This window comes from Gossypium raimondii, chromosome 3, assembly GCF_025698545.1.
Source record: "Gossypium raimondii isolate GPD5lz chromosome 3, ASM2569854v1, whole genome shotgun sequence".
Taxonomy (NCBI): domain Eukaryota; kingdom Viridiplantae; phylum Streptophyta; class Magnoliopsida; order Malvales; family Malvaceae; genus Gossypium; species Gossypium raimondii.
The window spans coordinates 22,969,040-22,993,722 of NC_068567.1; the positions used below are offsets into that span (position 1 = coordinate 22,969,040).

The 24,683-nt window shown below is 35.2% G+C and overlaps 4 protein-coding genes across 9 annotated transcripts; 3 read left to right on the top strand and 1 right to left on the bottom strand.

Annotated features, from left to right (window-relative positions):
• Window positions 1-74: 74 nt before the first annotated feature.
• LOC105793884 (ABC transporter D family member 2, chloroplastic) lies at window positions 75-7,665 on the bottom strand. Of its 3 annotated transcripts, none has more exons than XR_008194340.1 (6): window positions 7,196-7,657; window positions 6,370-6,647; window positions 2,058-2,359; window positions 1,741-1,785; window positions 1,426-1,651; window positions 75-330 (listed from the first exon to the last, which is right to left on the bottom strand). XR_008194340.1 is itself a non-coding variant. In XM_052628210.1 (2 exons), exons 1-2 carry the CDS (start codon window positions 7,221-7,223, stop codon window positions 6,304-6,306), a joined length of 372 nt encoding a protein of 123 aa, XP_052484170.1. In that variant the 5' UTR covers window positions 7,224-7,665; the 3' UTR covers window positions 6,244-6,303. The 3 variants fall into 3 exon arrangements, 1 of the variants encoding a protein (XP_052484170.1); XR_008194339.1 differs by having other exon boundaries at window positions 1,741-1,829; window positions 7,196-7,652; XM_052628210.1 differs by lacking the exons at window positions 75-330; window positions 1,426-1,651; window positions 1,741-1,785; window positions 2,058-2,359 and having other exon boundaries at window positions 6,244-6,647; window positions 7,196-7,665.
• On the top strand, window positions 2,785-5,135 carry LOC105793885 (acyl-CoA-binding domain-containing protein 2). 4 transcript variants are annotated; one of them, XR_001133624.2, is made up of 3 exons: window positions 2,785-3,136; window positions 4,090-4,502; window positions 4,776-5,135. XR_001133624.2 is itself a non-coding variant. In XM_012622777.2 (2 exons), exons 1-2 carry the CDS (start codon window positions 4,446-4,448, stop codon window positions 4,950-4,952), a joined length of 234 nt encoding a protein of 77 aa, XP_012478231.1. In that variant the 5' UTR covers window positions 4,365-4,445; the 3' UTR covers window positions 4,953-5,135. The 4 variants fall into 4 exon arrangements, 1 of the variants encoding a protein (XP_012478231.1); XR_001133626.2 differs by having other exon boundaries at window positions 2,789-3,136; window positions 4,408-4,502; XR_001133625.2 differs by having other exon boundaries at window positions 2,790-3,136; window positions 4,365-4,502.
• A 2,134-nt stretch (window positions 7,666-9,799) lies between the features above and the next one.
• Window positions 9,800-10,384, top strand: LOC105793883 (uncharacterized). Its single transcript, XM_052627780.1, has 3 exons — window positions 9,800-9,974; window positions 10,090-10,161; window positions 10,280-10,384. The coding sequence occupies exons 1-3, from the start codon at window positions 9,810-9,812 to the stop codon at window positions 10,289-10,291; spliced, it is 249 nt and encodes an 82-aa protein (XP_052483740.1). The 5' UTR covers window positions 9,800-9,809; the 3' UTR covers window positions 10,292-10,384.
• A 9,865-nt stretch (window positions 10,385-20,249) lies between these two features.
• Window positions 20,250-20,975, top strand: LOC105795754 (uncharacterized). The gene is made up of 2 exons (XM_012625416.1): window positions 20,250-20,389; window positions 20,477-20,975. Exons 1-2 carry the CDS (start codon window positions 20,250-20,252, stop codon window positions 20,973-20,975), a joined length of 639 nt encoding a protein of 212 aa, XP_012480870.1.
• The last annotated feature ends 3,708 nt before the right edge of the window (window positions 20,976-24,683 follow it).

Genomic DNA, 24,683 nt, shown 5'->3' on the forward strand with positions numbered 1-24,683 from the left:
TGCAACTAATTGATTGCAAAAAAAATGCACAAGTTCAATATGTACAGTATAAACTTGAAAATTTATAGACTAAATTGGAAATTCAAAAACCCTTTGAAATTAGACTAAAATGGGTTTACTACATCTACTGTTTACTACATGGGTTTATTGCTTCTATAAACTCAAATTAGACATTGTTGAGAAAATATAACACATTCTGATAAAGTAACAGGCTAATTGATATTTTACTTCTGAGTAGTGACTTAATTGATTTAATTCACTCACTGTCACTGAAGGTGGTCTCTCCTCTTCAACAGGTCTTTCAAGCAAGAACCTACCTCTGAGTAGTGACTGCAAAATTAAGATAAGAGTGCTGCTAGTTTAGCATGGCAACATGTGATCACACAACAGTCCATATATAGCAAGACATGTGATCACACAACAGTCCAGAAGTGATTTATAAGAGCTAATTTCATCATCGGCATACTTCTAATATCTTACTTTCATAAAAAATTAAAATATTTTCTAAAAACATACGAATGATGTTACTTTTAGTCTTAACCATTATATAGCAAGTATTATCCTTCTACAAAGAAATAAAAGGTTAACCTTCTCTAGTTTCCAACCTAGCATGAATATATGAGAAAGAGGGATGAATGGTGAAAAACTTAGGTAACAAAAACATGGTTATTAAAAACGAAGTTCTCATCTGGGATTGAAAGTTGGTTATTAAAAATTTAACTAGCCTGACAGAAGTTAATTGCTAAACATAGCTGGTGCTTAATTATCTAAACAGAAAATAATGATATATCTATTATATACTAATCCTCAGGTTTCATAAACTTAAAGCCTGACATGTGACATATGGACAAGAAAAACGCACACTTTCACATATGCAATCACTTAAATGCAGCTTGGGCAATTTTGAATTCAAAAGAAATCTCAAAACTGTGTATCATTTCATCCAAATTTTAGCTACTGCATAGCATTTGTATCCAAAAACAAAGAAATTCCACCATTTAAAGTCTAGTAAAGCAAACACGTCGTGCATATCAGTAATTCATCAAATTCAAAAACATAGACATGGCAATATATCCACAATAAATATAAATTACAATAGTTTAGACTGAAGAGTGCTAAACAATACCCATTAGCAGAAAACACTTTTAAACTAATTCAATCTTACATCAGTGAGAACAAGAGCAGAAATAAGCACGTGAAAACAATGCAAAATCAGCGTATCTTAGAAAAAAAGGGTAAAACTAGAATCTATGTGTCTATATCGATCCTGTTCATGGATTAACGGTAGTAAGAAACAAGGGACAGTTAAGAGCCATGAATTTCAGCCAAAAGATTCAGTGAGTGAAGTACATGGTACCAGTAATCAGAAAACCGAACAATCATTTCGAGTTATCTCTTAGCCATGTCAAATGATAGTAAAAATACCTGAAGGAAGACCCGGCTATTCGTTACTATCAGCTGTAGGAGCTAGTGGATGAAGAGCTTTAAGAGGATTCATAATGACACCGTTAATAAGTCCGTATTCCTTTGCTTCTTTCACGCTCATAAAAAAATTACGGTCAGTATCCTGGTTAATCTGATCCAAGCTTTGACCGGTGTGGTAAGCAAGATACCCGTTTAAATTTGCCTTATGATGCAGCATTTCATTTGCCTGAGAATCATGTTTAATATTCATACAGAGGGTAAGGAAGGAAGTACAAAATTTAAACACAAGGCTTGTTGAGAAAAAAAGCATAATACCTGAATATCGATATCAGTTTGACCTCCTTGAGCTCCACCAAGAGGCTGATGTATCATTATCCGTGAATTAGGTAAACTATATCGTTTTCCTAAACATTTACATTCAAGAATTTACATTATCCGTGAATTAGGTAAACTATACCGTTTTCCTAAAATTAAAATAAAGCACATGATGCACTAGTAAGTTTACAACTAGCACTAAGATAATATGTCAAAGCCGACAAAAATTTACATTCAAGAATTTGCTTGCAATAGCTATAAGTAATCACATATAATATATATAATATATATTGAAGTGATTAGTGGTTACATTTTACCTGCTGGAAGTATGATCCATAGGAAACCTTTTTGCCGTGTACTTTTTCTTTTTCTTTTTTCCAATTTGATGAAGAAATCGGCTTAAAGCATTTTGACCAAACTTTAGGGCAGCTACAACTATAACTTCAAGAAATTGTGTGAAGTGTCCTGCTCAATGAATTTGATGTTCCAATTGCGTTGTCTGCTATCTGCATCTGCCAATGATATATAGGACCCTATTATGATAAGCATATAAGGTACGACGATGACCGATACTGATATATGTGATGCCCGCTGCCTTCATTTTCTCGTACAAATGGGCCTGTATATGGAATTTAAGCACAACACAATTAATGTAATTCTTAATCTTGGAAGGGAGAATGGTTTTTAACACTCTAGAAAGGGAGTGCAACCAAAAATTAAGATCCAATTGTTAATAATGTTTTTTTTTTTGGTTTGTTGTTAAATTTGTTGGTGACACATTCTGAAATACAAAAAAAAAAAAAAAACTCACTTGATAGCAATGTAACTAAAAAATAACATTGTAATGAACATGGATTTAACAAAATAGTCTTAAACTGTATTAACACTTAGACCTGAATTTTGAAATCTGAAAAGTGGAGGGATTAAATTCTTAAAAATAAAAGATTAGGGACTAAATTTTAAATTTATGAAAAGTACATAGACTTTATGACATATTTTAACATTGTAGAACTATCGACAAACTATATGTTAAGGATACCTTCCCAAGGTATTATTTTTTGTGCTTTTCTAGAACTACCAGCAAACTATATGTTAAGGATACCTTAATTATAGTTTCTTATTCTACAAGTTAATTTTAGATTCTTACAGCGTGTTTGGTTCGCTGTAATGGGTATGCGATTATCCATCTATTCCACGCGCCTCATCTAATTCGGCGTTTGGTTCGCTGCAATACCTATTACGGGCGTATTACATTACAGGCTTATTCCCCAAAATCTCTGCTTTTGTATTCCCTTCCCAAAACGACGATTAGCTATTACGGTCGTCTTCCCAATTTCTATGCCCTGTTTTACCCTCCCAGTCTTCTTCAACGATTAGCTATTATGCCGTTTTCAAGGTAGTCATTTTCATTTTCTTTCATTCCTAGAAAACCCCTTTTCTCTCCTTTGTTCTTCTTACCAAGAATCGAAGGGGAAACAGTTGGGAAGAAAGGAATTGGAAGGGAAGTTATTAACTTTTTTATTTTTAATTATTGTTCTCTCAGGAATTTAACTATAACATCATTATAGCTATTAATAGATGGGAATTGGAAGGGAAGTTATTAATAGATGGGTAATCGCATACCCATTACAGCTAATTTTCTCCTTTCTGGAATTAGGGTTTTGCTTTGGGGATTTTAGATGCTATCTTCTGGTTACCTTCCATGTTGGATTTCTGCTCTTTTTGCCTCCATGGGGTCATTTTTTTTTCTTCATCTCTTCTTATATTGTTTATTTGAGCTGGATATTTATCACATCAGTCCTCTTACTCTTAGCCTTCTTGGATTATAAGACGGGAGTTTTAATGTTTTGTTTGTGTAGCTTTTTAAGTTTGCTTTTGTTAGTATGGGATTTTGGGTTTTTTATTATTATTATTTTTTGTGCTTACTTGTGTGATCAAAGCTATAAGATGAGATGTATGTGGGAGTTTTCGATTTTGGATCATTCCTTGCTTGAAGTTCTGGGTTGCTGATTGCATGACACAAGCGTTTTTGTTTCGAGATATAGATAATAGGTCTTATTAATTGCCTCTGACTGAGAGATGCTTTGGGAAGAAACCTTGTTGTTCATTTGTTGTATTTTCAGAGCTTATTTACATACTCTTTACCTTCCCCTTGGTGGGAACATTCAAGGCTAAGTACAAAGCACTTTTCGGTGCTGCCTAGTTACAATTTTGAGGCAGTTTCTTTTATCTACTGTGATTGGATATGGATGTGCAAAATATAGTGGTTAGATATGTACAACATGTCATGTAGATTCGGCAATATATATCGGTTTGAGGGCTTATAAGGTTTCTGCAATTAAGCTGTAGGTTAAGGGGTTGGACTGGTACTTGTGGCTTGCGGTTGCGGTTGCTTTTAGTGCCCAAACAAATTCAATCCTTGTCATGCTGGTTATTGTGAAGTGGTTTACTTTTAGTGCCAAAACAAATTTAATTCTTGACATGCTGGTAGTTGTGGCTTGCGGTTGCTTTTAGTGCCAAAACATAGCAACTTTTCTGTAATTGATTATGTGTTCAATGTCACACATTTTGAAGCTTCATTTTCTTTGATTATTTTGAACCTCAGTTTCATATGCTTATTTCAGATGTATGGTTGCCAAGTTAATGGCTTTGTTTTCCTTGTACAAGATCCAGCATTGAGTTGTTATAGTTGATTCCAATCATACATGCGATTAATCCTGGTTTTTAACAGAGCAGTGGTTGTCTTGGATGTGAATGCTAAGGTAATTATTGTATCGTTGTTACGGTTTTACTGGTATTCACCTCCTAACCTATTTGTGTGTGCTGAAACTATCCCTGTTTGATGTACCTGTAATGCACAAAAACAAATGTGAAATAACTGTCTTTAGAGTGTTTTTGAACCGTTTTCAAAAGCATACCGAAGTAAATAAGAAATTTTTTTATGTTAAATGGTGCACAATGCTCTATATTTCTCTTCTCTTTCTGGTGTTGTAAGCATTGTTGTTAAAATCATTGTTTTTTCTTTCTATTGGAAGGACAATGAAGGTCAAACCCCATTGCACTATGCTGTTATGTGTGAGAGGGAAGACATTGCCAAATTTCTTGTAAAACAAAATGTAGACAAAGATACGAAGGATAGCGATGGCAACTCTCCAGTCGACCTATGTGACTCAGATTGGCCTTGGTTGCAACATGCGGGCAAAGCGGAATGACATGTGCTTTATTCCCAAGTTTGGTTTCAGTTAAAAAGTACTTGAAAAAAAATTTCTCGTGGATGTAAATTTGGCATTTTGGGCCAACAATCTAAGGACGTCAACTTTATCTTTTTTATTGTAGTTTTTATCAAAATTAAGCATGGTGGCGTTAATGTTTAATATTTTTTAAAATTTTTCTAATTCTTTTTCATTGCTTTTTCTCCTTAAATTGTTTTATTTATAAATTTATTATTCTAATAAATAAATGTCATGTTAAAAAAATGAGAAAATAGATATTCATTTATTTATAAATATTTTTATAATTTTGCATGTATTTTATCGAAAAATAAATGTTTAAATTTTTAGTTTTTAATTTTTATTTTGAATTTTAAGAATAAAAGTTAAATTGATATAATATGTAAAATTGAAGGTTAAGTTTATAGAATTTTTAAAGTTAGGACCAGATTAATAGAATTTGTAAGTATTGTAGTATTATATATTATGATTTTAGTAAATTCATATAAGAATATTTAATATTAAGAATTTTATTAAATTATATTTAATAGTAATTATGTTAAAATTATATTTTATAGCGTTATATATTATGATTTTAATAAATTCATATAAGAATATTTAATATTAATAATTTTATTAAATTATATTTAATAATAATTATGTTAAAATATGATTAAATTATTTATTATTTATATTAATAATCTTATTAAAATTTAATAAGATTAACAATAATCATCTACTTAAAAAAAATTCTGCTAAGGGTATTTTAGTCATTTTAGTTTTTTTCCTTATGCTATTACACCTCTATTCCATTCAACCAAACACAAGAATACTATTACGCCTCTATTCCATTAGAGCGAACCAAACAAAAAGATTACCTATTACGTCTCTATTCCATTACGCCTCTATTCCATTATAGCGAACCAAACCCACCCTTATTCTACAAGACTAAAACCCTATGTAACCTTACCGGGCAATTCTTAGTAATAAAATAAGACAGACTTTCATTCAAATTATTGAGGTTTAAGACTTTCTCCCTAACGAGTCCAAGGTTAAGAGCTCCCTGATGAGTTACATATATATTACAAATCATACAACAAGGGTAAAACTTTATGAATCGAAGCAGGTTATTTCCCATGAACCGCCATGTGACACAATTCATAACCCGTGAACATAACATTGTGTAGCAGGAATAATTTTCATTTGGCTATTACTATGTTCTCCCATTCTTTGTGGTCCAAAGGTGTCAGTTACATTACAAGCAAAGAATATGAATATTATTTACTTGGACAAGGACATTGAATATGAGACATTCATCTAAAAAAACCTCAATAACACGAAGTTAAGGAGAAGTCTAGAGTTCATAAGACCACATGGCTTCACAAGAATAAAGAGTATAAATTTTAGAATTCAGACATACCTCATTGACCTCATCCAAAGCACTGGTGGATTCATCCAATAGGGCCAACTTTGGTTTAGAAAGCAACAAACGTGCAAAAGCAAGGCGTTGCTGCTCGCCAAGGGAAAGAACACTGGACCACTCATATACCGTGTCAAGACCTTTGAAGTGAGACAATATATAGCCGATGCAGACATCTTCTAAAACCTGTGTTAAATCATCTGTTGTAGGAACAGGGACGCGATGCTTTTCACTCACATTTTTAGAGTTTGGAACTTGCGTCAAGAAAGGCAATGAACCTGCAATTTCAGGTCAATAAAGCTTCAACATTTTCCTCCTGTTCTCTTTAGCAGGATAAAAGTACCATATGGATGAAAATGGATGCAAATAGACAGCAAGTTGTCCTAAACCACACAGTTTATCACCTGTCTTTCCAGGTTATTAATAACTTGTAAGAAATCATTCTTTAAGACCTTAGTCAGGTGTTCGTTCTACCTATTTGACTGCAAATTCCCACTTAGAGAATTTATATTTCCAATATCAATTTCAACAATCTTTAATCCTTGCAAAGGTAATGAGGTGAATAATACATGCATATACATATATCAGGTCTCAATGTATTATGCCTTAACACATAATCAAACATATATGCCTAGAGAATGGAATAAGAAATAAAAGAAGTAGCAGATCCAGAAAAGCAATCTAAGTTTCAAATTTCAACAACATTAAAAGCAACCCATTGAAAAGAAAAACAAAACAAAGAACACATTCCATAGGCATAAACAATGGCAGAGCTATACAAAAGAACCCCAAATAGAAATAAAACCCAGAAAAGAAGCTAACTAACCTCCAAAACAAAAGAAGCTAGAAAACATCCATTGGAAAAAAGCAAGCAGAGAAAATGCAGTGAAGTTATCTTTGGAACAAGCTATAGTCTTGGTTTAGCCAAAATAGAAAGCTCGGATCTGTTTAGGCTTAGGCTGGTGGTGTCGTTTCTTTTGTTCTGAAAGACAAGATAAACATGTTTGGTGGAATAGGTGGGGACTCGTATTTGTCGGTTAGCCATTAGAGAGCAGAAGAAGAAGGGGAAGTAGAGAAAACGATGAAGAAGGAGTTCAAAACATCGTCGTCTGGTAGCGAGATGGAAAGCTGGTTTCCTTTGATAGAGTTAGGTGAAGAGGAAAGAGAGGACGGGAGAGGGGAAAGGGTAATAGGAAAAAGGACTTGGTGAATGGAAAGGGAACGGGTATCAAAAGAAAGTTCAAAACATTGTCGGCCATGGAAGATTAGGGAAGATTAGGGATTTCACGGGGGAGATTTTGGGTAAAATGGTGTGATTTTGTAAAGTAAAATGATTATTGCTTATTTTTTACGGCTTTTTTTATAAAAATGTCACAAAAATCATTTCATTTTGAATAAAATGACGTTGTTTTGTTCTATTAAAATTTTTATTTTGTCTCATTAAAATTATTAGTTAAGTAATTTTATAAAATATTTATTATTATTTATAAATTATTTTTTATAAAAAAACTAAGTACTCTCAAAATAAATATCATATATTTTAATAAGAAAAAATTAAATGGTTGTAATTAATTATTAAGTTAGAATTATCTAATATAAGCAATTAATCTCTCATATATCAAATTTCTATTAAATATTGAGATGTTAATCATGATTTTATATTATTCATTTTCGATGTAATCTCCATTTTATTAGAGATATATCTTCCTAACTAAAATATAACTATTTTGCTAGATGTTCAATGTGAAATAGTTTTAGTTTTTGTATTTCATTTTTATTTGTTATAATTTAGTCCTATCCAAAATAGATACTTATCTATCCATATCAATCTGTTACATTAATTTATTTATTTATCAATTTTTAAATCTAATATTTAAATATATCAAATGATTTAAGCCATTTAATCTAAATTTAGATTAAATATTTTTAAATATAAAAACACTAATTAATTGTATAAAATTTCATCATTTAACAAATCTAAAGTAAACCTTAAATCCTAAACCATTTAATATATATAAAATTGATCTATTATCTCTTAAATAATTTAAACTATAATCATAATTTTAATATATTAAAATAATATTATCTCTTTTACAATTATATAAGAAATTATTTAATATATAAATTAAAAATACCAATTAATCTAAACCTTAAACCCTTAACCCCTATCTCTTAAACCCTAAACCATAAATCATAAACCCTAAACCCCTAACCCCTCTTTTACAATTATATAAGAACTTAATTAATATATAAATTAAAAAAATACTAATTAATCTAAACCTTAACCCGACCCCGAATCTCTAAACCTTAAATCACTAACTCTTAACCTCTAACCTCTAACCTCTAATCACAAACCCCTAAACCTTATTTAATATATAAATTAAAAAACACTAATTAATTTAAACCATAAACCCTAACCCCTAACCCCTAAACCTTATTAATATAAATTAAAACACACTAATTAATCTAAACCCTAAACCCTAACCTAACACCAAATCTATAAACCCTAAATCTTTAACTCTTAACCCCTAAACCACAACCCTTAAACCAGAATCCCTAATCCATAATCCCTAATTTCATAATCTATAAACCTTAAAATTGTAACTCCTAAACCGACCTTAAATCCTAAATTAACCATATACCCTAAATCATATATATTAAACCCTAAACTATAATGATAATTAATTAAATATTTTAAAATTAATACTATCGTATCTTTTACAATTATATGAAATTATTTAATATATAAATTAAAAATCAATCAGTCATGTACCCCAAAAATTTTAAAATTATTTTAAATAATAGTATTTTAATTTTTCCATTTTTAACAAATATTTTTCTATTTTTTATTTCAAATTATTTCTACGTGTCATTATTTCAAATTTATCCATTTTTAACAAATATTAAATTAAAAATAAATTGAATTTTAATTAATATAAATAAACAAATCAAATAGTAAATAGACAGATAAAATGTTTTTGCGGCGCTTTTTCAAAAACGACGCTAAAGCCCCTAGCATTAGCGGCGCTTTTCCAAAAACGCCGCTAAAGCCCCTAGCATTAGCGGCGCTTTTTCAAAAATGCAGCTAAATCCCCGAAAGGTCAGAAAACGATGTCGTTGGGCTTAGGTTTTTTGCGGTGTTTTTCCAAAAACGCCGCTCATGCTCATTTTTAACGGCGCTTTACTTAAATCGCCACTAACGCTCAATCTTTAGCGGCGTTTTTGAAAAAGCGCCGCCAATGCTCGATTTTTAGCGACGTTTTTTATCCAAACGCCACTAAAAATGCTGCTAAAAGCCTATTTTGGTGCAGTGTTAGGGCCCATTCTCCTTTGTGTTTTAGAAGGAATTTTTCAATAAAAAGTCCTTTTCTCTTAAAAGGAACGAAGAACGGCCTCCATCTTAGAAAAAAATTCACCATCAGAGAAGTCTTTTTCTCCAGATGAATAAGTTAAAAATTTCTTCATTTCTTCAGCCAAAAGTGCTTTTGGCTGATAATTTCCATTTTTCTCCCCCAAAAATCGTTCTTCCCTCTGGTTCTTTGCCTGGCATATCAAGTTCTTTGCCTTTGTTTCTTTTCCTCTGGTTCTTTGTTCCTCTTCCGCCGGTGAGTTTCTTTTCTTCTTTTTCTTTTTAATTATTCATTATGCTTTGTTTTTAGTTGTTTTCTGATTGTTTAGGGTTTAGCTAAAATTTTATAGAAATTTTACATTCTTCTATAGGGAATACTGTCAATTGAAATGGGTCAAAAAGCTATATTATCATTTGATTCTTATGAAAGATCTTTGATTGAGGTAAATATTCTGTTCTCTGTTTTGTTTGCTTATTATATTGTTTAAAAATTATAGGTTCCTTAAACTTATGATTGAGGATAAGAAGAATGTATTTTCATTTGATTTTATTTCATTTTAGCAAGGAACCTGATGCTTCCCATTTGGTAAACGGCTCATGGGTGTTGATCGCAGGTGTTTCGCAAGCTCGATTGTTCACTCTCTCTCTATTGGATTTGCTTTTGGGTTCCAAACCCCAATGCATGGATTCTGTTAAAACTGCTTTGTTTAAGAGGCACAGTAATTACAACATTTCAGTTGATGAAATCGGTATGAAATTGGATTTCGTTTGGGCACTTTATGTATTGAATTTAACCCATTTGTTGACGGATTTCAAGACTAAAAAGAAATACCTTAATGTTATGGTAATGGGGGTTGGTCTATGGCATATGCTTCATGTAAGCAACCTATCAGATTGCAAATTTGTTTTGCAGACGCTAAAAAGTTCATTGGTTTCTTTGTTTCCATTTTCAACAGATATTGCCAATGCCTATGGTTAGCAACTTTTCTCACCACAGTTTTCCTTTCGTTTATTCAAAGTATTCTAGTGCTGCTTTTGCTAGCATATGCTTCACTCTAATGCTCGTTTAATTATTTTTTCAGGTATAGCTGAAGTTGTTGTTATGTTGGTCACAACTGCCTTGGTGACACTTGTAATGCTTTTGATATGGCAGACCAATTTGCTTATGGCTTTGTGTTTTCCACTCTTATTCGAGTCGATAGAGCTGATCTACTTCTCTACTGTTCTATCGAAGGTCATGGAGGGAGGTTGGCTTCCACTTGTTTTTGCTACTTTCTTTCTCACTGTCATGTACATTTGGCACTATGGCAGTGTGTTGAAGTACCAGAGTGAGGTCAGAGAGAAAATATCCATGGATTTCATGATTAAACTTGGATCCAAGCTTGGGACAGTGAGAGTTCCGGGGACATTTCAGAAAATATCCATGGATTTCATGATTGAACTTAGCTCCAAGCTTGGGACAGTTGTAAAGGTGGGGTTGGATATGGTTGACGGTGAAAAGAAGGCGGCTTTGGAGGCAAAATGGATGAAATTGCAAGTCGCTAAATTGGAAGCGTATGCGAGGTAATGAATTTGTTCTTCGAGCAAGCAAAGTTGTTCTTGAAATATTACAAGTCCGAAGACAAATAGTGGTTATTATGCATAGAGTAACTTATGGAGTTCTATCTCTGTTAAGCATATTTTGTTATGTTAATTGCTTAATCCTTTTTATTTCTGTCTCATTTGTTTGTTGGTCTGCCGCAAGCCTCAGTTGGCCTTGATTCGGCGCTTACTTTGCTCTATAAACTGCTGCTGCTGCTGCCATATCTCTTAAATTAGTGCCCCGATATTGAAGGGATATTAGCAAGTTTTTCTATTTCTCTTAATTTGTCTTCCTTTAATCAGCTTGCTGGTACTTGCTTCACCTCCCAAGTATTGCTATTTTGCTGCCATTTACCAAAAATTCCTACTAAATTAGGTATTTCCTTACTTGTAAATCAAGTCGCTATTGGTCACCTTTTGATGTTCAAATGGTTGCGCCACAGTATATCAAAGAATCGAACATGTTCAAAAATCTGCTACTATTTGGCTTAAACCTCCCATCATCAGTCTTAATTCCCATCATTTTTGTTCCATTACCATTCAATTTGTTTTAAAATTTAGACGATAAATTTTAATGTTAAATTGATAAATTGTTAAATTCACTAGTTATTTTAAATTTTAAATAAAAATGCAATATAAATTTAAATCAAAATTGATAATTTGTTACATTACATGGTATTGAAATTTAAGGTACTAAGGAGCTTATCTATTCAAATTTAAATAAAATAATACAAATGTGTTAAAAGCATTAATTAAAAATAAAAATAATTTTTATAATAATACAATTGTGTCAATATCTAATTACAAATATTTAATTATTATATTTACATATTTAAATATAGTTTATATATTCTAATTAAATTTAATAAATAATTAATATTAATTACTTAGAAATGTTTAAAATTAATATTATATAATCAAATATTAACAATAAGTTATAATAAATTATTTTATATTTTTACTAAAATATCATAATATTAACTAATTTGAACATTATTTAAATACATATTTGTTACTTTATAATATCATGTGTAAAATGGACATTTTATTCTTCAAAAGCACTTTTTGATAGCAATACCAAACACTCAAAATTTTCAAAAGCACTTCTCAAAAGTACTTTTCAAAAGCAATAAAAAACTAGCCCTTAGTTACTACGAGGTCTTCAACACAATATTTTATGTCTAGATTAATTTTAATTTTAATTTTAATTCATTGTTAACTATAATTGATTTGATTAACTTCTTTTATTTTTATCTTTTAGAAGATGGTGAAAGATTCTCGCTTTTGATTTTAGTTCTTAATATTAGATTTATCGGGTAAATTTTAGATTAGTAACGAGCTTTGACCTTTTGCTTTTAAATTAATGCATGATTATTATTTATTTGTTTTAAATTTGATCTAATTATTAATTTGGATTATTAAATACTAATAGGTTCATAAGGTTTGTTAATGAACCTTTGTAATATATTATTTTCAAATGATTTTGTAATGTCTTAATATTTGAAAAGAATATATTTTAAAAGCATGAGTTTTGGTAGAAATATATTAATATAATGTTGTTTTATAGTTGAGCACATGAATTATCTAAAATATTCTTTGATTGTTTAAATATAAATTGATTTCCTAATACAACTTTTTCGATGTTGATTCTCTTTAAATAAAGAATATATTGGGATGTTTAGAAGTCCACCCTACTAGATCGTGATTGTAAGCATTAAAAAAGGATATAATCATGAATGTGATATGAAAATCATCGGTCACATGTTGTATGCTAAAATATTTCGTTTCTATTAGTATTTTTTAAGAAAAGAAAATATATGTGTCACGACAATGTAACAATGAATACTAGTATTACAGATAGAAAGTTTATCAATATCTAAAATAATAAAATTTGTGATGAATCAATATTAACGCATTAGTTTTAAAAGATATTCACTGTAATGGATATCATATTGAGATTGTAAATGAGGAAAAAAATTATATTTAGTATGAATCACTCTTGTTATAAATATCTACCTCTTTTGACAAAGAAAGATTGAGTTATTGAATTATATTTATCACTGTTGTAACGCCCCAAAGTTTGTATATTTGTTTCCGTGTATTTATGACACAAATGTGTATCTACTTCAGTGGTTAAGTGCTTTGGGTGTGTGTGAAAGGTCTTGAGTTCAAGCCTTGTCTTGGGAAAATTTTTGTATTTTTCTAAACAAAGCATTATCGCTAGTCAGTAGGCTTATAAATAAATGTTGGTAAAGTGTGTTAGAATGGGCTTGCTGGTCTGGTGGTTAGGTGGAGTGTTAAGTGACTGGAGGTTGGAGGTTTGAGGTTTAAATCTTTGCGCAATTAAAGGGATTTATTTTTACTGCTTGAGCCGTATGAGTGTTGTAGTTTGACCAAAATTTTGAGTATTTAAGGACTGTGGGGGATGTTGTGGCTGATTTTTAGGAGGATAATGGGGGGTTTCGATAGTTGTGGGATTGGTGGAGGAAAATAAGGAATTTGAGGTGTAGTGGGAAGTGGGCTGTAACGCCCCAAAATCTCTTAGATATTTTTCTGTATGTTTGTGTCACAAATATCTGTCAGCTTTAGTGGTTATGTGTTCTGAGAGTGTTCTGGGGGTCCCAAGTTCGAGCCTTCGCTTGGGCAAATTTTTGTTTTTAATTGAATAAACCCCTATCTTTAGCCAATAGGCTTAAAAATAGATATTGGAAAAATATGTTACAATGGGCCTGCTGGTCTGGTGGTTAAATGGTGTGTTGGAGTGTTAGGGGTCTTAAGTTTGAATCTCTGTATGTGTAAAAGGGATTTTTTTTGTACATGTGTCGTGAAAGAGTTTGAAATATGGTAAAATCCCGAGTATTCGAGGAATGTGGAGATGTTGTGGCCGATTTTTAGGAGGATGTTGAGGGAATTTCGGTTGTTAAGGATTTGAGGATTGAGGGGAGTGTTTTGTGGAGATTTGGATGGAGGAGTTTGGATAGAACCGAACCTAGTAGTGGCAATTTCAGCTACCCTCTCTCATTCCCTAATTTTTTGATAGTTTTGTTATTTCTGCTTTTGGTTTTTCTCTTTATTTTCATCTTTTATTAATTTTCTTTTTTATTCCCAAGCTGAATGACGACTGTTTCTTTTCCCAAATCTCGGTTGCTCCTAATCTCTTGACGTTTTGAATTTATTCTCTTTGCTACTGAATTGCTGCAAAAATTTCTATCGAAAGTTCTTTCCCCTCTCACCTATTTTCATTTCCCATTTGCTTCTTTGTGTTCATTCGTTCTGTGAGTAAGCGTACATTTTCGTGGTATGCTAAGTTATGTTTCTACTTCTTGATTAACTTTTTTTTGGTTAAGTGGTTTAAGGGGATTTTCTGTTGGTTGATTAGAAGTTGACCAAAGGGCTGAAGGTCTCTGATTGACGTCTTAAGTGGGAGAAACCTCTCTCTTTACTCGATTGAAGGTAATGTTGTTGTGAGTTTAACGCTTGGTCAACTTGTGTGCATTCGATTGAGTAAATGTTTAAGTGAATAATTGGTGATTGTTCGGTCAAGTGTCGGTTTTAAGACTTGGGGCAATTTTCTCAGCAAATAGAAACAAGGTGTGTAAACACAACTCCAGAATTGGAATTTGACAAGAACCATAATAGGTGAAGGTTGACGCCATACGGACGTGCGGTCGCCTATGTGGTGAGTCGTGTGACCGAACACGGGCATGTGATCAACGAGGCTGGCCAAGTGCGATTCATGGGCCGAGTTAAATTGGGCCGTGTGGGCCATATAGGCATGTGGGCCCCACACTGGTAAACCCCACGGGGATGTGAGAATATTGGGCTAGGCTGTGTAATCTACACGGCCAATGCCATTTTGGGCCGTGTGGGCCACACGAATGTGTGGGCCCACATGGGCATACAACATGGGCCTGTGGGCCCATTTTTACTGTTTATTGCTAAGGTTACACGGGTCGTCTGAATCGACTGTGGACCTACTGTAGGGTTAGTAAGCTTACCTAGACCCCTAATTGACTGAAATGAACATATGACTGAAATGAATAAGCATGATGATGATCCACTGATTTGATACTATATGCCTTGATTACATGCATGATATTATGTTATAGTATATCATATTTGTATACTATATTGCATTGGGTTGGGGGTTTATTTTGATTAGAGGAAATGTATTGAAAGGCCTCGAGCCTAATTTTATGGTAGCTCAACTGCAAACTATTGTCTAGTGCCGCATTCGGTACTTTTTGGAGTGTAGGGATGAGTGGGTTCATTATATCCCCACATAGAGTGTAGGGTTGGACGGAGATCTATTGTAGAGGCTGGCTAGGTAGGACCTGTATATTGTATAATCTATTATTGTACTGATTATTGTTACTGTAATGGGCCAAGGCCCAAACACATGATTGCTTCTGTGCTGAGATGGGATAAAAGCCCAAACTGATATTGTCACTGAACTGAAAAAGGCATAGGCCTAGGCTGTGATTGCTTTCTGTCTATTTGCTTTATATGGGATTACACACTGAGTTTTCGTAAACTCACCCTTCTGATTTGACTGTACAGGTAATCCCTAGACATAGGCGGATCGGTGCGATGGAGGACTTAACGGTGGCTACACGACCTATTTAATTCGACTTAGTACTTAATTATAATTTTGAATTTATTTTGGGTGTATTTTACTATAATAATGGCATCTTTGGATTTTTATTTTTAATTTTGGTTTTTTTTGTTTTGATTTATAACTGCTAGTAGTAGGGATAATCGAGTTTTCAAAAAGGACCAAACGTTTTTAGAAAATTCACTCAAATACGCAACTGTTTTAAAAAGCTTTCGTAATAAGTGACGTTTTGAGAATTCATAATGTTTTGAAAGAGAATAACTTTATGAATTATGTTTTGAAAACGACACGTCCTGGAATTAACATAAGATACTGTCAAGAGGTTATTTAGGTAGGAGGTTTTTGACGACAGCTCACTTTTTTCAGAAAACACTACCATGTGAGATTGCCAGATTCAGCCATAACGTCTAGGCCGAGTTTAGGGTGTTTCATTTAGTGGTATCAAAGCCAGGTTACAAAACTCGAATATGGATGTGGGTTTTTAAAACGTGATTTTTGAGAACTGATTCCTAATTTTTTTACTGAAAGTGTGGTACACCGAGTCTTCGACGCCTATCCAGTAAGTTTTTTGAAAATGTGAATTATTTAAACTGAAATAGTTTTTTATAGTACATCCTGAAACTGCTATATGTGGTATATACTGAGACTACTATAGATATACTGTATTGAAAACACTTAAAATAGTGTAGATTGAGAATGTAGTAAATTTGATAGATATTGATTGACACTGAGATGTACGAAATAAACTTTACACTTCTGATATTGTTTTCATAAAACATCTGTTAATAAACACTGGAACTATAAATTGATGCATAAAATTGTTAATTCAGTAAAACTTAATTAGACAATGAGCACTAGAGGTACTAGTGGACGGGGTACAAGAGGCAGTGGTAGAGGCCGTAGAGGTACTCGAACTAGGTCCTCATCTTCTAGAAATTTGCCTAATTTGGATACAAGTGAGACACCGGCTTCACTCGTGATCGAGACTGGGTCTCATGATCGTGCGGCTAGGGATGACGCACTGTCCCAAGCCATGTTAAGGATTCTAGAGAGGGTCGCTGGACCCAATACTAGAGCTGGAGGTCGTGGGTCGATTCTGAACGACTCCGATCTGAATTTGAGCTTTTGAGGTATTATCGAATTGCCCCTAATGTGGCAGAATATTGGATTGAGGCCATAGAGAGGATGATGGATAATTTGGACTGCACTCCCGAACAGAAATTAAAAGGTGTTGTATCGCTGCTACGTTATGAGGCGTATCAGTGGTGGCTCAATGTTAAGGAGGGCACTCAGCCCGATTGACTGACTTGGGAGTTCTTTAAGACCGCTTTCCAGGGGAAGTATATGGGGGCCATTTTTGTGGATACCCATAGGAGGAAGTTTCTAAATCTGACTCAGAGAGATAGATTGGTGGCCGAGTATGAGGCTGAATTTCTGAGATTGAGCCGCTATGCGCCTGGTATGGTGGCGACTGAGTACGAACGATGTGTTCATTCGAGGATGGTCTGAGAGATAATCTGAGGGTTCTGATTGCTCCACAGAGGGAGCGAGATTTTGCTGCACTAGTTGATAAGGAAAATATCGCTAAGTAAGTGAAGCGCACTGAGTGCCAGAATCGTGACAGAGAGAGAGGTAGGGATAAGAGGGATTCAGAGCCCTCGAGCTCCGTTCAGAGGCTTAAGAAAAAGGCCAGAGTTGATGGGCCGACCAGAGTTGGGGCTCTCATTGCTACTATTGGGCAGCCGCTGTGTACTGACTGTGGTAGACGCCATGAGGGCGAGTGTTAGAAAAGACTGGGGCTTGTTTGAGGTGTGGTTCGTTAGAGCACCATATTAGTGAGTGTCTGTGCAGGTCCAGTCAGATGCAAGCTCTGGATATTGGTACTGTACCACCACCGAGAGCAGCTCAGCAGCCACCAAGTTATCGTGGTCAGGCTAGAGGTGGTAATGGGTTGGGCCGTGGTCAGAGAGCACCGAACAAAGGTGTTAATCATACTGAGGTGAGACAGCCGATTCTAGTTTATGCTGCACGCCACTGAGAGGATTAAGATGCTCCAAAAGTTATCACGAGTACGTTCTTTATTGATAATGTACCTTATACTGCACTGATATATATAGGATCCACTCACTCCTATATAGCTGTTACTGTGTTTGAGAACTTGTATCTTGGTTGAGAGCACTGTGAGTGAGGTGACTGTACTGAGTCTACTGGGACAATCAATAAGGGTAAATAAGTTATTTAGAGATGATCATTTAGAGGTTCAATGGGCTATTTTTCTGGCTGATTTGATAGAACTGCCTTTTGGAGAGTTTGATCTGATATTGGGAATGGACTGGTTGATTAACACCGAGTGAGTTTAGATTGTGCCACAAAAAGGGTTGTAATGAGAACTGAGGAGGATAACGAGGTATTCGTAATTGGGGAACGTCGGAACTACTTATCAATGTGATTTCTACTTTGAGGGCAAAAAAGTTGGTTCATAAGGGATGTGAGGCGTATCTGGCCTATATCAATGTTTCAGATTTTGGGGATTTTTCGGTTAAGGATATCAGGACAGTTAAGGATTTTCCAGACATTTTTCCTGAAGAACTACCTGGGTTACCTCTGAATTGTAAAGTAGAGTTTGGGATTGAGCTCCTTCCTAGTACAACTCCGGTGTCCATCGCTTTCTATAGAATGGCACCGAAAGAGCTTGTAGAGCTTAAGGCTCATACCTAAGAGTTATTTGATGAACCAAGTGTTCTAGCCCTATCTAGATCTGTTTGTGGTGGTATTTATTGACGACATACTGGTGTACTCGAAGACTGAGGATGAGCATGATAAACACCTCAGAGTGGTTTTACAGATTCTGCGAGAAAAACAACTATATGCCAAGTTCAGTTAATGTGAGTTCTAGTTACGGGAAGTAACAGTTTTGGGCCATGTGGTTTCTACTGCGGGGATTAGAGTCGATCCTCGAAAGATTGAGGCAGTGTTGGATTATAAATAGCCTTAGATTGTATCTGAGATTTACAATTTCTGGGTCTGGCAGGGTATTATCGGTGATTTGTAGATGGTTTTTCACTGATTACAGCATCCTTGACTAAGCTCCTACGTAAGGGTGTGCCATTTAACTGGACTGATGCGCAGCAAGAGAGCTTTGAGAAGCTCAAAACTATACTGATTGAGGCCCCTGTTTTGATCTAGCTAGAGTCAGAAAAAGAGTTTACTGTCTACAGTGATGCATCACATGTGGGTTTGGGATATGTGTTGATGCAAGAGGGTAAGGTGGTAGCCTACGTGTCTCGTCAGCTTAAGACTCATGAGGTGAATTATACGACACATGATCTAGAGCTGGCTGCAATGGTGTTCACATTGAAAATCTGGAGGCATTACCTTTATGGTGAAAAGTGTATCTACATGGATCACAAGAGCCTCAAGTATCTCCTCACTCAAGAGGAGCTAAATCTTAGGTAGCATAGATGGATTGAGCTGCTTAAGGATTACGACTGTATGATTGAATACCACCCTGGTAAGACTAATGTGGTGACTGACGCACTGAGCCGTACGACTGTGACTGATCTGAGGGCAACGTTTGCTCGTCTCAGTTTATTTGATGATGGTAGTCTGTTGGCCGAACTCCAAGTTAAACTGACGTGGATAGAGCAGATTAAGGGTAAACAGTTGGAGAACGAGTCTTTGGGTCTTTGTTTTCGACAAATTGAGAGTGGGAATACTGTGGATTTTGGACTGAATAGCGAAGGGGTACTCTATTTTTGTGAGAGAATCTGTTTACCGAAAGATACTGAATTGAGGCAGTCTATCCTGAGAGAGACGTATAGTAGCCTTTATGCTATGCATACTGGCAGAAATAAGATGTACCGTGACCTTCGTGAGTTATACTGGTGGCCAGGTCTTAAGCGAGAGGTTATTGAATTTGTGGCTAAGTGTTTGACATGCCACCAGGTTAAGGCTAAACCTCAATTATCTTCGGGATTGTTGCAGCTAGTCAAAATTCCACTTTAGAAGTGAGAGCGTGTAACTATGGATTTCGTTAGTAGGTTACACCTCACAGCCACTAAGAAGGATTGGGTGTGGGTCGTCGTGTATCGATTGACCAAATTCGCCCACTTCATACTGGTTCGTACTGACTACTCTCTGCAGAAGCTGGCTAAATTGTATGTGTCTGAGATAGTGAGACTGTATGGGGTACCGATTTCAATAATATCTGATAGGGATCCTCACTTCACGTCTCGGTTCTAGAAGAAGCTACATGAAGCTTTGGGTACAAGATTGGACTTCAGTACTACGTTCCATCCTTAGACTGACAGTCAGTCAGAGAGGGTGATTCAGATAATGGAGGATATGTTGAGAAGTTGTGTGATTGACTTCCGAGGCAGTTGGGAGGATTACCTGCCGCTAGCAGAATTTGCTTATAACAACAGCTATCAGTCTAGCATTCCGATGGGACCCTACAAGGCACTATATGGTTGTAGGTGTTGTAAACCTTCATGTTGAACTGAATTGGGCGAGCGGCGTGTTCTAGGCCCTGAACTAGTTTTTGATACCGCGGATAAAATTAGGTTGATTCGAGACCGACTGAAGGCAACATTAGACAGACAAAAGTCTTATGTGGATTTGAAGTGTCGAGAGACTGAGTATTCGATGGGGGACTTTGTATTTTTCAAGGTCTCACCGTGGAAGAAGGTACTGAGATTTGGTCACAATGGAAAGTTTAGCCCTAGATTTATTAGACCTTGCCGTGTGTTTAAGCGAGTGGGAACAGTTGTTTACCAGTTGGAGTTACCTCCAAAATTGGATCGGATTGACGACGTGTTCCACGTCTCTATGTTGAGGCGCTACCACTCTGATCTCACGCATATTGTTCTAGTGGAGGAGATTGAGGTTAGACCAGATCTGACTTTCGTGGAGGAACCGATTCAGATACTGGATCGTGATGTAAAAGTTCTGAGGAGGAAGTTTATTCCACTGGTTAAAGTTCTCTGGCATAATCATAGCACCGAGGAGGCCACGTGGGAGCCTGAGGATGCGAGGCGTCAGCAGTATCCCCATCTGTTCTAATCAGGTAAAATTTCGAGGCGAAATTTTTCTTTTAAGGGGTAGAGTTGTAACGCCTCAAAATCTCTTATATATTTGCCTGTATGTTTGTGTCAAAAATATCTATCAGCTTTAGTGGGTATGTGTTCTGGGAGTTTTTGGGAGGTCCCAAGTTCGAGCCTTTGCTTGAGAAAATTTTTGTTTTTAATTGAATAAACCCCTATCTCTAGCCAACAGGGTTAAAAATAAATATTGGAAAAATATGTTAGAATGGGCCTGCTGGTCTGGTGGTTAAGTTGTGTGTTGGAGTGCTAGGGGTCTTGAGTTTGAATCTCTGTACGTGCAAGGGGGATGTTTTTTTGTACATTTCCGTGAAGGAGTTTGAAATATGGTAAAATTCTAATTATTTGAGGAGTGTGGGGATGTGGAAAATTTTTAGGAGGATGTTGAGGGAATTTTGCTTGTTAAGGGATTTGGGGATTGAGGGGAGTGTTTTATGGAGATTTGGATGGAAGAGTTTGGATAGAACCAAAACTAGTAGTGGCAATTTCAGCTACCCTCTCTCATTCCGCAATTTTTTGATAGTTTTATCGTTTCTACTTTTGGTTTTTCTCTCAGTTTTCATCTTTTATTCTTTTTCTTTTTCTTCCCAAGCCAAATGATAACTGTTTCTTTTCCCAAATCTCGGTTGCTACTAATCTTTTGACATTTTGAATTTATTCTCTTTGCTGCCAAAATTTCTATCGAAAGTTCTTTCCCCTCTCACCTATTTTCTTTTCCTATTTGCTTCTTTGTGTTCATTCATTCCGTGAGTAACCGTATGTTTTCGTGGTACGGTAAGTTATGTTTCTGCTTCTTGATTAACTTTTATTTGGTTAAGTGGTTTAAGGGGATTTTTTGTTGGTTGACTAGGAGTTGACCAAAGGGCTAGAGGTCTCTGATTGACGTCTTAAGTGGGTGAAACCTCCCTCTTTACTTGATCGAAGGTAATGTTGTTGTGAGTTTAACGCTTGGTCAACTTGTGTGTATGCGATTTAGTAAATGTTTAAGTGAATATTTTGTGATTGTTCGGTCAAGAGTAGGTTTCAAGACTTAGGGCAATTTTCTCAGCAAATAGAAACCAGGTGTTTAAACAAAACTCCAGAATTAGAATTTGACAAGAGCCAGAATAGGTGAAGGTCGACGCCACACGGGCGTACGGTCGCCCATGTGGTGAGCCGTGTGACTGAACACAGGCATGTGATCAATGAGGCTGGCCATGTGTAATTCATGGGCCAAGCTGAATTGGGATGTGTGGGCCACACGGGCGTGTGGGCCTTACGCGGGTGAATCACAAGGACGTGTGGGCCTTACACGGGTGAATCACATGGGCGTGTTGGAATATTGGGTCAAGCTATGTGATCCATACAGCCAAGGCCGTTTTGAGCTGTGTGGGCCACACGAGCTTGTGGACCCACATTGGCATGCAACATGGGCCTGTGGGCCCATTTTCACTATTTGACTGCTAAGGTTGCACGGGTTGCCTGAGTCGACTGTAGATCTACTGTAGGGTTGGTAAGCTTACCTAGACCCCTAATTGACTGAAATGAATGTACGATTGAATGAATAAGCATGATGATGATCCACTGATTTGATACTGTATGCCTTGATTACATGCATGATATTATGTTATAGTATATCATATTTGTATACTACATTGCATTGGGTTGGGGATTTATTTTGATCGGAGGAAGTGTACTGAAAGGCCTTGAGCCTAATTTTCTTGTAGCTCAGCTGCAAACTACTGTCTAGTGCCGCATTCAGTACTTTTTGGAGTGTAGGGATGGGTAGGTTCATTATATCCCCACATGGAGTGTAGGGTTGGATGAAGATGGAGTGTAGAGGCTGGCTGGGTAGGACATGTATATTGTATAATCTGTTACTGTACTGATTATTATTACTGGAATGAGCCAAGGCCCAAACACACGATTGTTTCTGTGCTGAGATGGGCTAAAGGCCAAACTGATATTGTCACTAATACTGAAAAGGGTTTAGGCTCAGGCTGTGATTGCTTTCTGGGGATTACACACTGAGTTTTCGTAAACTCACCCTTCTGATTTGACTGTACAGGTAATCCCCAGACATAGGTGGATTGGTGCGACGGAGGATTCAACGGTGGCTAGACGACCTATTTAATTCGACTTAGTACTTAATTATAATTTTGAATTTATTTTGGGGGTATTTTACTGTAATAATGGCTTCTTTGGATTTATATTTTTAATTTGGGATTTTTATTGTTTTGATTTATAACTGCTAGTAGTACGGATAATTGAGTTTTCAAAAAGAAGAAATCGTTTTTACAAAATTCACTCAAATACGCAACTGTTTTAAAAAGCTTCCGCAATAGGTGACGTTTTGAGAATTCATAATGTTTTGAAAGAGAATAACTTTATAAATTATATTTTGAAAATGAACGAAATGTCCTAGAATTAACATAAGATACTGTCAAGAGGTTATATGGGTAGGAGGTTTTTGATGACAACTCACTTTTTCGGAAAACACTACCATGTGACATCGCCAGATTCGGCCATAACGTTTAGGTCGGGTTTGGGGTGTTTCATGGATAGTTTGTGGAAGGTTAGTAGGATATTTTTTAGGAGTGAGTTTGGGGAGGTTGGGGATTATCCAAATCTGATTTAATTTCTTTTTGCTATTTCGAAAATCCCCAAAGTGTTTCTCTTTATTCTGATGGCTATTCTACTTTCTCCTTGCCGAAATATTGTGACTTTCTTTCCTTTTTTTTTATCTGTATTTGTTTTCTTTCCCACCTTGTTGCCGAATTTTGGTTCTTCTTGTACCACTCTCCCTTTCGTTCTCTCTATTCATATAATTCTTTGGCGCGACATTGAGTCTTGCGCACGAGGTAAGTCCAATTTCGATTTTGGTTTTTGTTTCTCTCAACTTTCAGTCGACTATTCTTAGTTCTTTGGTGCCGATTTTTGCTATTCGACTTTCTACTGATTATTTTTCCCTCTCCGTCTTTTCTTCTTCTTTTGTAATAATAAATTATCTTCCAAACTACATTTAGTAATACATAACATTAAATTAATAATATTATCCAAGTGCATAATTAGTAGTACACCACATGATAACTACAATATTGTCCAAGTGCATATTTAGTATTACACCACATAATTAATAGTTCACCACATAATAATATTGTCAAGTGCATATTTAGTACTACACCATATAATTGATAGTTCACCACATAATAATATTGTCCAAGTGAATTACTAGTACTACACCATATTAAAACATCGATATCTTTAACCTTGGGAAAACTTTTGAAGCTAATTTTTTCTATGCTTTGTACTTTTAGCCAAGAAAACTTTGGCCTCAGATTCACGACCCACAAGATAATCAAACATACTACAAAGGAAGTCGTCATCAAATCCTTCCACCTCCATCGACATCACTTCTCCGTAAAGATGTGGTGTCTTATCCTCAATAAATTGTTCCAATGCATGAGCAATCTCACCAAGTTGCTCACCCACAAATTGAATTTGTTCATCAACGACACTTTTTTGAGTATTTTTCCTTTTACGTTTCGATGTGCCAAATGAAGATGTTTTTGTTCTTACCTCCTTATCATATTCATTGTTGCAGTTTACAAGCACTGAATCTTGGTTGCCATATTCCAAGCCTATGTTAGAAAATGTTCTAGCAAAACTCATTGTTTCCATATCTTTTCCA

Excerpts from the sequence above, each read along its gene's own strand:
- LOC105793885 (XM_012622777.2), top strand. The coding sequence starts at position 4,446 with ATGCGATTAATCCTGGTTTTTAACAGAGCAGTGGTTGTCTTGGATGTG. Across the intron at positions 4,503-4,775 it reads TCTTGGATGTGAATGCTAAG|GACAATGAAGGTCAAACCCC; the intron begins GTAATTATTGTA and ends TTCTATTGGAAG.
- LOC105793884 (XM_052628210.1), bottom strand. The coding sequence starts at position 7,223 with ATGTTTTCTAGCTTCTTTTGTTTTGGAG. Across the intron at positions 6,648-7,195 it reads TAGCTTCTTTTGTTTTGGAG|GTTCATTGCCTTTCTTGACG; the intron begins GTTAGTTAGCTT and ends CTGAAATTGCAG.
- LOC105793883 (XM_052627780.1), top strand. The coding sequence starts at position 9,810 with ATGAATAAGTTAAAAATTTCTTCATTTCTTCAGCCAAAAGTGCTTTTG. Across the intron at positions 9,975-10,089 it reads TCTTTGTTCCTCTTCCGCCG|GGAATACTGTCAATTGAAAT; the intron begins GTGAGTTTCTTT and ends ATTCTTCTATAG.
- LOC105795754 (XM_012625416.1), top strand. The coding sequence starts at position 20,250 with ATGGAGGATATGTTGAGAAGTTGTGTGATTGACTTCCGAGGCAGTTGG. Across the intron at positions 20,390-20,476 it reads AAGGCACTATATGGTTGTAG|GTTGATTCGAGACCGACTGA; the intron begins GTGTTGTAAACC and ends GGATAAAATTAG.